The 13,728-nt window shown below is 35.4% G+C and overlaps 1 protein-coding gene across 1 annotated transcript in view; it reads left to right on the top strand.

The window, feature by feature from the left end:
- ACC (acetyl-CoA carboxylase) overlaps positions 1–13,728 on the top strand; it is a 776,633-nt gene that overhangs the window by 481,002 nt on the left and 281,903 nt on the right. Inside the window, exon 25 of the mRNA XM_081728639.1 lies at positions 2,116–2,317. Within this exon, the coding sequence (XP_081584765.1) occupies positions 2,116–2,317 (202 nt within the window). The remainder of the gene's footprint in view (positions 1–2,115; positions 2,318–13,728) is intronic.

Below are 13,728 nucleotides of genomic sequence, written 5' to 3'. Positions count from 1 at the left end.
AGAATTAAAGGAGCTTTTAAACGTTATGTTATTTTACAGATGTTGCCATTTAACAATAAAGATTTCGCCACTAGACCACACCGGAAATGAGATGACACGTGTAATATTTCTCACAGTTCAGCTTGCTGATATGATTTCCCAGCAAATCGATAATTCAAGGTATTCATAACGTTTACTAACACTAAACATAAAACAAACTAAAAAATTCTAATGGGAAACATTTGTGAATGCGATTTATCCTAACGTATTGGGCGAAATTTCAAAACAATCCTATTTTCATAACTAGTGTCAAATATGCTTTCAAACGATATGCTACTTGACCCATGTTGCCATTTACGAAAAATGTAGGTTTCGCCATTAGACCGCGGGGCGGTGAGGTTGAATTTGCAGCAATTATCCGTTCCCCTCAAAACTAAAGTGGACGTGTTTCGTGATTTTTCAAACAAACCCCTCGATTACGAGATACAGGGTGTGGCAAATTTTAAATGAACCACCCTGTATGTGCAGTATATTAATGTATTATTTTAAAAATAGATGAAGGGTACAGGGAAAAACATCACTCCTTTTTTTTTCCGCAGCGCAACCTTATACTGATCCAAAACTGAGAAAGAAAAAAATCTTCGTCGTAAAGAGCTATTCACATTTGAAGTTTTGGTGTGCAAGGAGGACTATGGAGTGTGAAAAATTAAAGGTCATTTTTAACCGTTTGAAAGATAAATGACGTTGATTTTTTTTTTTTCTAAACTTTCAAATATAACATTTTCAGATTCTCTTCCTTCTACATATTTGATAGATACTTAGGTAGATAGTACTGCAATCAGATATAAAGAATACAGAAAACCAAAAATGTTATCACCACATACATGTAATTTATTTTACTAACAAAACAATTTTTGCAGTAAAACGTTAGTTTTAGTTATTGTTCTTATAAAAGGTAATATGGCTTGTATTAACTTCCTGTTACGTGCCGTACGAATAACAATTGAAGTTGCTCGTGTGCAAAAAAGAGTTCACAGAAGCAGTTTGACTACGAAATTACTCAATGGCCTAAGAAGCTCGAAGGTTCGTTACCGTTGAAGCAAAACGTCTCTATTACATAATATCCTGTGATGAGCTAATAAAATCTGGATAAATATTACACAGAAAGAAATGTAAACAAGAGTCTAGTACTCACCACAAAAACAAAATATCGTTTGGGATTAAGTGTTTTCTGGTGAGTAGCCTTTTGCTTACGTTTCTTTCTAAACATCATCACCGCTCACAATACTGTGATAAATATTCCACAATTCATAAATATTATCGCCTAAATAATTTATTCATATTCTTAGTATTTCCAAAGGTCTCCTTTGCAGTTAAGTTTCGAATAGAACTCTATACACGCAATTCACATCTTCCATGCAAGCATCGTGTCCAGTTCATTTTATCTCGATTACATGATATTCGGTAACCTATAGCAAAATATAGTTAAGTGAAATGAGTGTACTGAACTTCGAGGTGTACTGAAGAGAAGTAAAAATATCTTAAAATGATTCAGAGAGACAACTAAAGAAAAACGTGAGGTATTCAGCTTTTAACCATTGAGAGTAGTTTCGTAGTCAAACTGCTTCTGTGAACTGTTTTTGCTTACAAGCAATGCAAAAAGAGTTCTGAAATTTTTTTACTTACCGTATTCCGAAAGTAAAAATTCCAGAACTGGCCATCCCCACTTTATATATATGTGAGTGTTACTTTCTGTAATACGTAATTAGTCAAGTAAGCGCCTCATTGCAATAAAATGTTTTTTTAATGTTTCTGCACCTTAGTACAGTAATATGAAATACATTCCTAATTAATTCATATTCACATAAAATACATATAAAAATTCTTTAATATTCTTCAAATATCCTTGAAATATCCCCGAAATGTTATGGCTTCAGTAAACAATGACAAGAATGTGAATTCCCTTGAGAAGTTGGTTCTTTATTGATAGAAATATTCCTTAGCATTTTAAACTTATCATAGGTAGGTAAGAAGTTCTACCTCTGTCCCTCGTTAAAAGTTCACGTAGTTTCGTTGTGTCTTTGTTCCAAAGTGTACGAATTCGCAGATTAATAAAATATTGTTCCTCTATTTCAGATAAAATTTGAGGCATATGGATCCAAACAGGGGCCATTACATGGTCTTCCCATATCTACGCCTTATGTTACCAAAGATTATTTGCAGCAAAAAAGATTTCAAGCGCAGAGCAGTGGAACTACTTATGTGTATGACTTCCCTGATATATTTAGACAATCAGTTGAGAAACTTTGGAAGGAATATGCAGAAGAAAGGCCTGAAGGTGCGTAATTGGGGAAAGTAGAAGAACACATTAAAATTTTTACATTATTTAGCCCACTTCCAAGTACCTTTTTGCTTGAATTATGTTTTCAATGAGTCTTGCATGTACAGTAAAATTGTATGTTTGAGGTTTCGTACAACTCCCAAGTCTGCACATCTGAGGGGAAAAAAATGAAGCTATGTCTCACGACCCATTTATTTTGTTGACAGTTCTTTCCATTATCGGTAACAGAGTAAGTCCCGTATTTATAGACCTTTCTTAGCATTAGAGGGAGCTCCTTGGAAGTCCATATAAAAAGTAAAACCAAAAGATGTCGAAGCTCGCCCAGAATGATAGGGGAAGTAATTTATGCATTCTCTGGTGTGGCTTACCGATTTCAATTGTTTAATGCCAGCAATTCAATTGTTAAAAGTTTTAACATAAATATGTGAGGGTAAATATTTATTTGTGTGTGAAGGAAAGTAAACAATAATTGATTCCCATATCTTACGATATTTCAATCAAACTAAACAAAAATTTGATAACCATTTCAGAACAAACTATTAATTACGTAACATTAAAATGAAAATACCGTTGCATTGGCCAGCTTTTACATCGCAAGTTATACGCCAAAATATGGTTGTCACGACACAAAACCTTTATTTTCATGATTAAAATATAATAACTTATTTTTCAAATTCCATGTGTTAATATTCTAACACATATTGTAGTCAAATGCAGCCTCAGTGTAGTTCGTTTTTCATTTTTAAACGATGTAAACCCAACACTTCTTTCACCGTTTGAACGAATTACAAGAGGACTTATAGAAGACAGAATACGAGGTACTGCTAATTTCTAGTGTTTTTACAGTTATCTAATTTCCGAAAAGTAAGCTTGAAGTCTTGCAATTCAGAAGACAATTAAGGTACTTTAATGCTACTATGTGTCGAAACGCAATGGTCTCTAAGTAACTAGCTCTATGGCCTATGGAACCCGGAGGTTCAATGCAGCGTTCACAAAAGCTCTCCACCGACTTCTATCCTTACCCAACTGGATCTAGTTTCTATTTTGTATTCCTATTTCTGCGAGATCCATCTTAATATTGTCCTCCCATCTGCGCATTGGTTTTCCTAATGGTCGTTTTCCGATTGGTCTTTCAGTTAAGACTTTGAAAGCGTTTCTACTTTTTTCCATCCTAGCTACATGACCTGCCCACGTAAGCCTCCTAGACTTGATGACCCTAACAATGTTTGGTAAAGGATATAATTACAGAAACAGAAAGAAGTTTCCGCCATACCCCATTCCCGTTCCTGTTGGGTCCGAATATTAATCTCAACATCTTGTTCTCAAATACTTTCAGTCTATGTTCTTCCCTCAGAGTAGGTGACCATGTTTCGCAACCATACAGAACAACAAGCATGATTATCGTTTTTTTAAGCTTCAAATTTCTCGACAGAATTCGCGACGGCAAGAGATTTTGAACTGAATAATAACACGAATTCCCTGCTTTTAGTCGACATTTAATTTCTTCGTGAATATGATTTTCGTCTTTTGTCGTCAATTCTACGCCCAGTTGAAGATTTATGGTCCATAGCATATTACTCGTAATTTCTGTTACTGTTAGCCTAAGAGACAACTAAAGGGAAACATCAGGTTTTTCTATTGGGAGACATACCATAGCTATATTGAGATAAAAACTGCTATCGGGAAGTAAAAACTGCTAAGCTGCTTTTCTGGCAATAATGGCTCATTTCGGTAATAAATTTTGATTATGGATCGCAATTTACTATCCAATTTTTTGTTTGCCTCACATTTGTGTAATTTTCTGATACTGTATGGCATTGTATTATACTGGCCCGAGAAAGTCAGAAATATGACATTGAAAGCCGATGCAATATGGTTGAACTGTGTGCCATTTCTTCATGAGCTTCGCAACACAAAATTTAGTATTTTATTTCAGTACCCAGAGACGAGGCGAATTGCAGGAGAGAGATAAGAATTGAAGGACTATATATACACAGGTTCTCAAACAAATCCTTAATTTAGGTGCTTGTTTTCTTAGTTTTTCACTCAGTAATCTGCATGATAAGTGAAATTTGCAGTTGCCTCACCACTGAAGTGAGAAACAATGCAGCTCTGCTTATTTAAGTGTGGTCTACGGCTTCAATGCGGAAACGTAAATCTGTAGGAGAGAAAACAGGACTTTTTAAAAGTAAGAATCCCGCACAGCTAGACCCACTGAGAGCCACAATAAATCTTTTGTATACGCAGTAGATGAACACAATTTAACAGGGCCATGAGGTGGCTCTAAGTGTACAGTTGGAAAGGGTAAAAAGAAAGAGGTATCTTATATATTGCCCCCAGTTCGTATATATATTTTAGTTATTACGTGAATTAAAGATAACTTTATATTTCTTAGATAACATTTAGAATGCACAGAACTCTATATTTCGACGATAATAACGTACTTGACGCACCATTCAAAATTATACTTCAAACATCGATGTTATTCTCGTAGTATAATATATGATTTTCGGTGCAATGCAATTGGTGGAAAATTTATATATGTATTATGTAAGTATAGCATCACATCTTATTTATATTCAAATCCACATGCTATTATACATAATAAGTTAAATTCTCTGTAAGATAAAGATAAAAAAAACTCATTCATTACATGCTATATATTTTTCGTATAACAATGCTTAATATGTAAACGTTTCAACATTAAATTCATTTATTATTATAGCATGGCATCCCAATTTATGGTTTAGATACTATTTCTGTTGTTGCTTAATTCATCTTAAGCAGTAACATTCAACATAATGTACTGTGAAATATCACAATTGTGATATTGTTTCGACATAATACCTAAGCATCAAATCACACTTGTGAAACAAAATGAACAAATTAAAAAAAGTAATAATAATAATAAATGAGAAAAATAACCAATTTATGGGAATCAAAACCCCAGTATTTAATTCTAGAATAGAGACTAATGAAATTTTGATTATTAGGAAGTTGAAAATGTCCACCCCTTTCTTTGCATCCTCTAATTATATTTAATTCTTGAATAGAAACTAATGGAAGGTTTGATTGTTAGGACCTTCAATATGTCAGCATCCTGTTAAAGCTTCTAAACTTACGTATGGTAATTATAGTGTAGAATTGAATGTGGGAGGCAATAATAATAATATCAGTATATCAAAATTGTAAGAATTAAACTCAGAAGACTTTGCAAACAACAAGTAGCTTAAAATGAAAGTGAATAAGGCAGATATGACATTCCACTTTCACCTGTCTTAAATTGAGATCAAGACTATGACTTTCATGCCTAGATATTAGAAATTGAGATATAGGTAAACACAAATTGAGACGCTAGTGTAATGAGCTAAGCAAGTGAATGATTATGAAAATAAAAGGATCCGTAAAATAAAGCTACTTAGAGTAATTATAAATCCGAGGGAAACTCAAGAACACGACGTTGTTCAGCACAAATTCATATAACGTAAAATTGAACTATTAATCATTTGTATGAGAGATGAGAGCTTCTTCGAGATACTATTACCTTAATATTACAACAGTCACATGAACTTTGTTGACAGCTTCTTTCGACGACAAGTATTAATTTCCTGACATTTATATTACTATTTCTATACGTAAAGCAGCGATGCAACGAAAGGTATGCAAGAGTACATGGCAAATGTAGGTAGTTATTATAATGATGGAAATATCTATTGAAAATCGAATTTACCTAATTAATATGGCGCGGAATCACTGTTAACTTTCAGAGTAGCTTTGATTCGTCGTGGAGTGGAGTCACATTAACCATGAATGATTTCCAGAGGAATATTGTATCATTTCACATGCAGTTCAGCAGTCAGTTCCATCAACGAGAATGAAGAAGGATATTTGCTACGAAGTTTCTATTCCAAACTGGTCATAGGTGTTATATAAATTTGAGGTTTTTATTTGACTTGAGTTCAAGTTTCTTTCGGCGGCGAGGTTATATGAGACGTGGACGTACAGTTTAAATGGAATCCGAACCATATATGCTCCCATCGGGAATCGTAGCCAAGTCTCCCGCGCCAAACGCGAGTATGCTATCCACAAAGCCACGAGGAAGCTCAATGTTGAAGACTAGGGTTGAAAACAGCACGGTGCAGGAGAGATGTAGTTTATTTTGATGTAAATAGTCATATTCCGACATATCTGCTGTCAGTATTTTGATTATCATCTAGGAAAATAGCATCATTGGCAGGAAACAACATTCAGACCATACGATGCACATGGTCATCTTAAATGATCATAATTACTGGCAGTAGTGCGTCCCTTGATAGTAATTACTAAACCTCGGAATTACTAGCACAATTATATGCATGCCATATATTATGACTTTTATTATATTTTCAGGAAGAGTACAATTTCACAATGTAGAATCAATATTTTGCCAGTTTCCATTTTCTCTTCCAGTGCTTTTTATCCATACATGAATGATAGCACATTCAAGATTTGGTTCGCTCGTATTTGGCCAACTAACTGCAGTGTCTGATAATAATTGGAGCCCATTCCTGTCCGTTGGAATGTTGTAAGTGGAGGTTGTAGTGCGTCGTTACTTCGTGGAATTTTGAATGAGAAAGATGAACAAAGATGTTTAAAGAATTAGCCAGGTATGGGTAGATATTGTGAATTGCTGAAACGCGTGACGATAGCTACACTTGTGTGCATTTCGTTGTTCAAGATGCCAAAAGTAGGATTTTCTAGGAAACAGAAAACGGGAAAATTTGTGAGTGAGTTTGGATGTAGAGTGTTTTCAACAGATAGATCTCTACTGTTTTGAAAATTTTGTGAAAATGTGATTTCTGCTGAGAAACGTTTTTGTCACACACCGCATAAGCACTCCAAATTACAAATCCGTAAGGACACCCAAATCAGCTGGTGAAAAGGTTAGAAATCTTTTCGGAACGTTCACTTTACGTAATAACAATCTTACGAATAATCTCTGTGAAGCTCTAATTAACACGGACACATCTTTATGGACGTTAAGAAATGTGTACTTCAGAAACTTTCTCGATAAATAAACAAAACAAAAAGTTCCAACTAAGTCGTTGAGGAAGACTTACGTTGATAACGGGTACAGCAGAAGTATTGACGATATCCTGAAACAAACGAAACGTTCTAACTAAGATATGGCGATATTGTTGATAACTTTAAAAATTTATTACATGATGCTAACACCTGCTATTAGCACAGAAATAAATAAGTAGGCCTAAATAAATATTCCGTACGAAATGAACATATGGTTTTCTTACGGTGGAACTGGTGTATTCCTGTTGTACGTCTTTTCACTTCAGAAGATGGAATGGACGAAGCTGCCTCTAGTTACTGGTGCTCAGGTCCTTTTTTCAAGATCATTGACAAGTTTCAAATAGTTCGCCATTTTTTTTCTTCCAATAACTGTTCCCAAGATTCTCTTGTTTTCAGTCCAGTTTGTCTACTACAACATAAATTAATAAAGAGTCCCGCATCTCAAATGGAATTTTCATTACCTCTGAAGGATTACACATTCGTCTGCTGTATTGAAAACTTCTGTAATTGCACAGTAAATTCTGTGTCCATCCCTTTCTTGGTTTAGCACTCGCCGATTGGGTCGTTAACTCGCATACGCTTGTTATCGTATTGTTGAGTTACTTAAACGCTCCAAACTTGGTTATAATTACCGTCTGAGATGATAGTTCCATGAATTACAGTGCTTTCTGTACTACCCACTGATGACTTTAAATCCTTAGTTTCTGATCATTACTCATATTTGTATTTTTGTGAACTGCTGCTCGAATAAGTGTCTAGATGTCGTCCACTCTCTTAACTCACCATTGAATACGGGCGAGTCTAATTTAAGTAGCTACACGTCAGAACTGTCTTTTCACTCTAGCTATTCAGGCTGGTTGTGAGCCCATGAAGAAAACACGTTTTGCAGTTGGACGTCCGACGTAAAGCGCTTTCTTTTGTGGGTCCTCACTGAGCCGAACACGTGAAAATCACAGGGGAATAATTCGGAATTGTGCGGACAGTGTAGTGGTACATCCTAACTGTATTCTCGGAAGGATGATGATGTCAGCCACAGAACGATTGTCATCGATTTGAGATCGATTGTCCTTAATCTTTCCTTCCGGTGGGCGTCTTTCCCAGTAAATCAATGGGCATAGTTCCACACTACCTTTTCAATATTAGAAAAAACTTATTTCTTCGGTAGTGGTGACGCAGAATGTTGTTTTTTTTTTCCCCTCAAGGTTACTGTGTACGCGCCTTTGGCGTGGGAAATCCGGGTTCAATTCCCATCGGAAACCCACGTGGTTCGGATTCCACGTTAATCAATAGGTCTCGTCTCATATAGCTCCGCTGCTGAAAGGGATGTTAAACTCAAAATCAACTCAACTCAACGCAAGTCCTTTGTTTCCGACTGAAAATATTTCTACGTTAATTTGACCGAAAATTTTGACGTTGCTGGTAGAAGAAATTTTGCAAATACATGTTCATTTTTATGCCACCAATAAACATTGTGGAATGCTGTAACGATAACTTGTTTAGTCCCTGTGAAGGGCAAGCAATTTGCTACGGTAGCTGGTCGGTTTACTACAATACCTCTCCCCGATATCATTTGTTAAAGTTGTCTGAGACCATCGTCGGTTGCAGAACTTTGTATATTTATCCTATTTCCGTAGAAAATCGTATATATATATATATATATATATATATATATATATATATATATAGTTTCATTTAAGTTCGGAAAGGAATCGGCTTGAGCCTAGCACTCAACATCAATCTTCAGACTTCCCCTGGGTTTTATGCTCCCACACCCGCTAAATAATTTACCAATATTATATTACTTGCTGGGAACCATAAGACACAAAAGTGGAAAACCGTAGAGTTTAGTTACATCTCTCGTAACTTTCCAACGTACTCATTCCAGAAGTCAGGAGGAACCCTACACAATTTCGTATGAAGAAAGAACGATTATGCAACTTATAAATTACACAATTTTACCTCAAAGTACTCCATAACTACTTAACCAGAGGCGCATAACATTAATGACCTTGTATTATGGCTATATTTATTTCATCCATCAGATATATAAAACTTTTACATTGTTTTTAATATTATTTTTAATTTAGTTTTTGCTCCACTAAGTACGTGACACGAGTGAATGACCCAACGCGGAGAGTTTATGCAAAATTTTTCATATTATTCGATTAATAAATATATTACAATTCATTTCACATGAAGTTAATAATATGTATTCTTAAATTAGCACTTCATAATCCACCAGAAAAGTTTGCAAGTATTAAAAATCGCACTTTTAATTCATCCACACGTTATATCCTGTCAATTATCGTTTCTTGCCTCACTGAGAATTACGCGTTCTTCTAGAAAAATTACGCTGTTCGTCGGGAAAAAATTCTCTGATAGTTTCTCTCAAATGCCTTCATTACGAATTTCCCAAAAAATTAACATTTTTAAAAGTGGATAATAATTTAATATTATTGTACATTAAAATAAAAATGTTTCAACATGTCCTCTTTTCTTTCTTGTATATGTTTAAGATGTTTACCTCTCATCTACGTTCAATTTTTAGTTTTTCGTTTTCCTTTTCACACGCCAGGCAGTACCATCTGTCCAAGTTGCAAATTATCATCTGTTTATAGTATGAGATGTGGAGACAAGTGAAAGAATCATCAAATTAGACTTAAGAGTCGGCGGGACTCAAGTGACCTTGACAAATCGAAGATACCAGCCTTCCTCAGTTTCTCCTTGCAGTGCAAAGTGTTTCCTTATTTTGGCAACAGATGGGGTTGTTGCTGAAATGCCGTCAAAGCAAATGGCACCCCTCCTTTTCCTTCGTTTTCCCCTGCATGTGGTCAAAGTTGGACAGCGCAGGAGGAGGATGGTTACGGCTGTAAATGGGACAGAAGAGTGAAATTCCTTACTTTTGGCTAAAAGAAACAGAAATGAAGAAAAAAAATAAGAGGGACCAACATAATATCATGCGTCAGCTCCATATCTAGAGGGCCACTCAAATATCTACAACAGTCACAAACATACCATAGAGAGCTAAAGCACTTGTCGCCTGTCTCTTTCTCAAAGGATTCTACCCAATGGCGTATTTACGATTTTGTTTCGGGGGGGGGGGCTTTGCCTGAAAATGTGAACATTCTGCAAGATATTTCATATACTTTACTGTAGTAAGTAAGATTTCGGGGGGGCTTAAGCCCGAAAGCCCCCTAAATACGCCACTGATTCTACCTTTGGTAAATAACAGAACAGTGCGAAAAGAGTCTGATATAAAATGATGAACCATGCCAATATAAAAAAAAACACGGGAGAGTCGATATTCTAATTTATTTAGGGCCTTCGTGGTTTAAAAAAAAAACTTGGAATTGAAAGACAGAAAACCCAGACAAAGATCTGAAATGTATTGACAATGTGACTCTTTTTTAGTGGAATCCATTTCCTTATTTTCTTTTCAAAATATGACCACCAGATTTACCCTCTCTCTCTCGCCTTCACATTTGAATGGTCCTGGGTTCGATACCAGTGGCTGACGATCCTGAGTTTTTCGTATTACAACAGGAAAGGGCCGCAATGTTACATTCAGCATTGGAAACCGGTTAAGAACGATAGGAGGGAGAATATGCCCTACTTGGTGTTGGTTTTTATTTGGGGAAATAGATCACTTCATTAATAATAGAATTAAAAGATGTGTCACCTTCTTCAGGAAGGTACACTCATGTCCAAAATTATTGTCGCATGTCTATAAATATGTTGTTGTAGGAATATAATTTGACTAGGAATTCACCCGGTATTTCTTATAGGGTTAGTATGTGTACAATCGGCAAAGACATGTGTGTGGCAAATTTAATTTCAAAAGAACAGTTAATAAGAACAATAAAACGAAAATAAAAGTTTCATGTCCATTTAGCAACATTTTGATTTACTCATTCTAATTTTCGTATTTATAATTATTTTCCTATGAAATTTACCACATATACATTTCCCGATTGTCCACATCGTATCAGTATTAAAAGTACCCAGCAAAATCATTATTACATTATATTCCCACAAGAAGACAGTTATAGATATGTGACAGTTATAGATATTTCCTGACGTCATAGAACTAAGAACTGTTGCAGAGCGACGTAAGTCCGGTGACAATACAATATTCCATTGTTACTTTCATAACTAACTAACTAAAACTAACTCTATGGCCTATGGAACCCGGAGGTTCAGTTCCGCGTTCACAAAAGCTCTCCACTGACTTCTATCCTTAGCTAATTGCATCCAGTTTCTACTTTCTATTCCTATCTCTGCGAGATCCATCTTAATATTATCCTCCCGTCTACGTCTAGGTCTTCCTAATGGTCGTTTTCCTATGGGTCTACCAGTCAAGACTTTGAAAGCGTTTCTACTTTCTTCCATTCTAGCTACATGACCTGCCCACCTAAGCCTCCTAGACTTGACGACTCTAACAATGTTGGGTAAACCGTATAAACTATATAGTTCCTCGTTATGAAGCTTCCGCCAATCCCCATTCTCGTTCCTCTTGGGTCCGAATATTCTTCTCAGGATCCTGTTCTCAAACACTTTCAGTCTATGTTCTTCCAGTTTTTATTTTCAACTTCCTTATCCTAAAATAAATACTAGCCTTTAACCAGCTCTGGTTTTCCTGGTTGCGTATCACTTTAGAATTTGGAAAATGTGTCCAACGAATAAAATAAAATGATAAAACACCTTTTAAAGACATTCTTTTGTTCATCAATTCGCACTAAAATGTTTTAAAAAATTTGTTTTTGCAAGACTAAATAAAAAGAATGGGGCGCGTCATTTTAAGAATTTTTAAAGTAACTGTAAGCCTATATTAGAGCGCATCCCAATATTTTTTTAGTCATGCATAAACATTTTTTTATTTTACTTTTAAGTGCGACGATTAATGAAAGAATGTCTTTAAAATGTTTATTCCTTTTTTATTATTGTTAATGTTTGCATCCTTGGTATAGGGTGTTTATTTTGGTAAGGTACCGTATGGTGCGTTTCTATACTACTAGGGTATATTAAAATTTAGTTTCCTATGCGTTACTACATACATTAAACAGCACTTTTTTTTAAAGAATTACTACCGAATATAGAATATTTCTCCGCTAATAAGAGGGAGACAGATTGAGGGTACCAAACACCCCTACCATTGATTGAGAAATATTTAGGTGTCGACACTGATGAGCAACATCTACATTTAAATTTGAATGTTTTATGGGCTTTAGATAATTGATTCAGACCGTGAAACATGGGGGACAGAATGTTGGAAGCAAGTAGTCCTGTCCCTAGTTTGAATGCCTGGAATGAGTAAGGACTCTTCCCCCCTTGGTGAAACCTACCAGAATTGGTAGCAATATCAAAGAAACACTGCTTCGAAAAGAGAGGGAGCAAACATGCATAAATAGATAGTCAGAGTCGGATTTAGGTTTCGTGGGGCCCCAAGCTGTTGAAGGTAATGGGGTCCTTTATGTGTCCAGATGAACATAGGCACCCTACATACAGCAATGAAGAAATTAGAGATATTTTAGGAAACAGACTAGCAGAAGGAACTCCATTAATTATATGAACATAGGCTACACAGCAGGAAGCACTGTTGCTACGTATATATAAATTTTTATTTTTTAATTTTCTTATATTGTAGAAATGTATATCCAGTTTTTCTTTAGATTTTGGGGCCCCCAAGACAGCGGGGCCCTAAGCTATAGCTTGTTTAGCTCATACGTAAATCCGGCACTGTAAATAGTATACATATATAGGCGCGGATCCAAGGGTGGCTATAGAGGTTTTAACCCCCCCCCTTGACGATCAGGTATACACTGGATAAAATGGGCTTCAATCCTGTTTACTCTGGATAAAGAGGTAAAATATGGCTTAGCTCCTCCCTTGATCATATCCTGGATCCGCCACTGTATATATGTATGTATGTATGTATGTATATAATATGTGTATGTCTAGTATGTTGTATGATGGAAGCTGATGAAAGAGCTTTATATTATTCTTGATTTTTTGGCAGGTAAACAAAGAATATTTCGGGGATTAATCTACCCTAAAGATTATAGTAGGTAGTCAATGTAGGTTCTGCAGACAACTTTCCCCTCCCAATATTTTTCGACCAGCACACAAGAAAACACAGAACATTTAACATAAGGTTCAACTAACTATATATAGCGCAAAGTATATAGATAACAACAATCCTAGAGTGAGATTACATAGGCTTTTATGACATTTAAAATCAAACAAAAATGAGCTAACTATTTTGAATATTTTATATTTAATAAATCATGAAAAAGTGTGTAATTTGTGGAGAATTAAAACAATATCAAGAATTTGCTCGAAATGGA

The sequence above is a fragment of the Thermobia domestica genome, chromosome 10 (genome assembly GCF_964235325.1).
Source record: "Thermobia domestica chromosome 10, izTheDome1.hap1.1, whole genome shotgun sequence".
Classification (NCBI taxonomy): domain Eukaryota; kingdom Metazoa; phylum Arthropoda; class Insecta; order Zygentoma; family Lepismatidae; genus Thermobia; species Thermobia domestica.
Note: the sequence above shows the minus strand (reverse complement) of the source record. Positions and strands in the feature narration are given on the sequence as shown.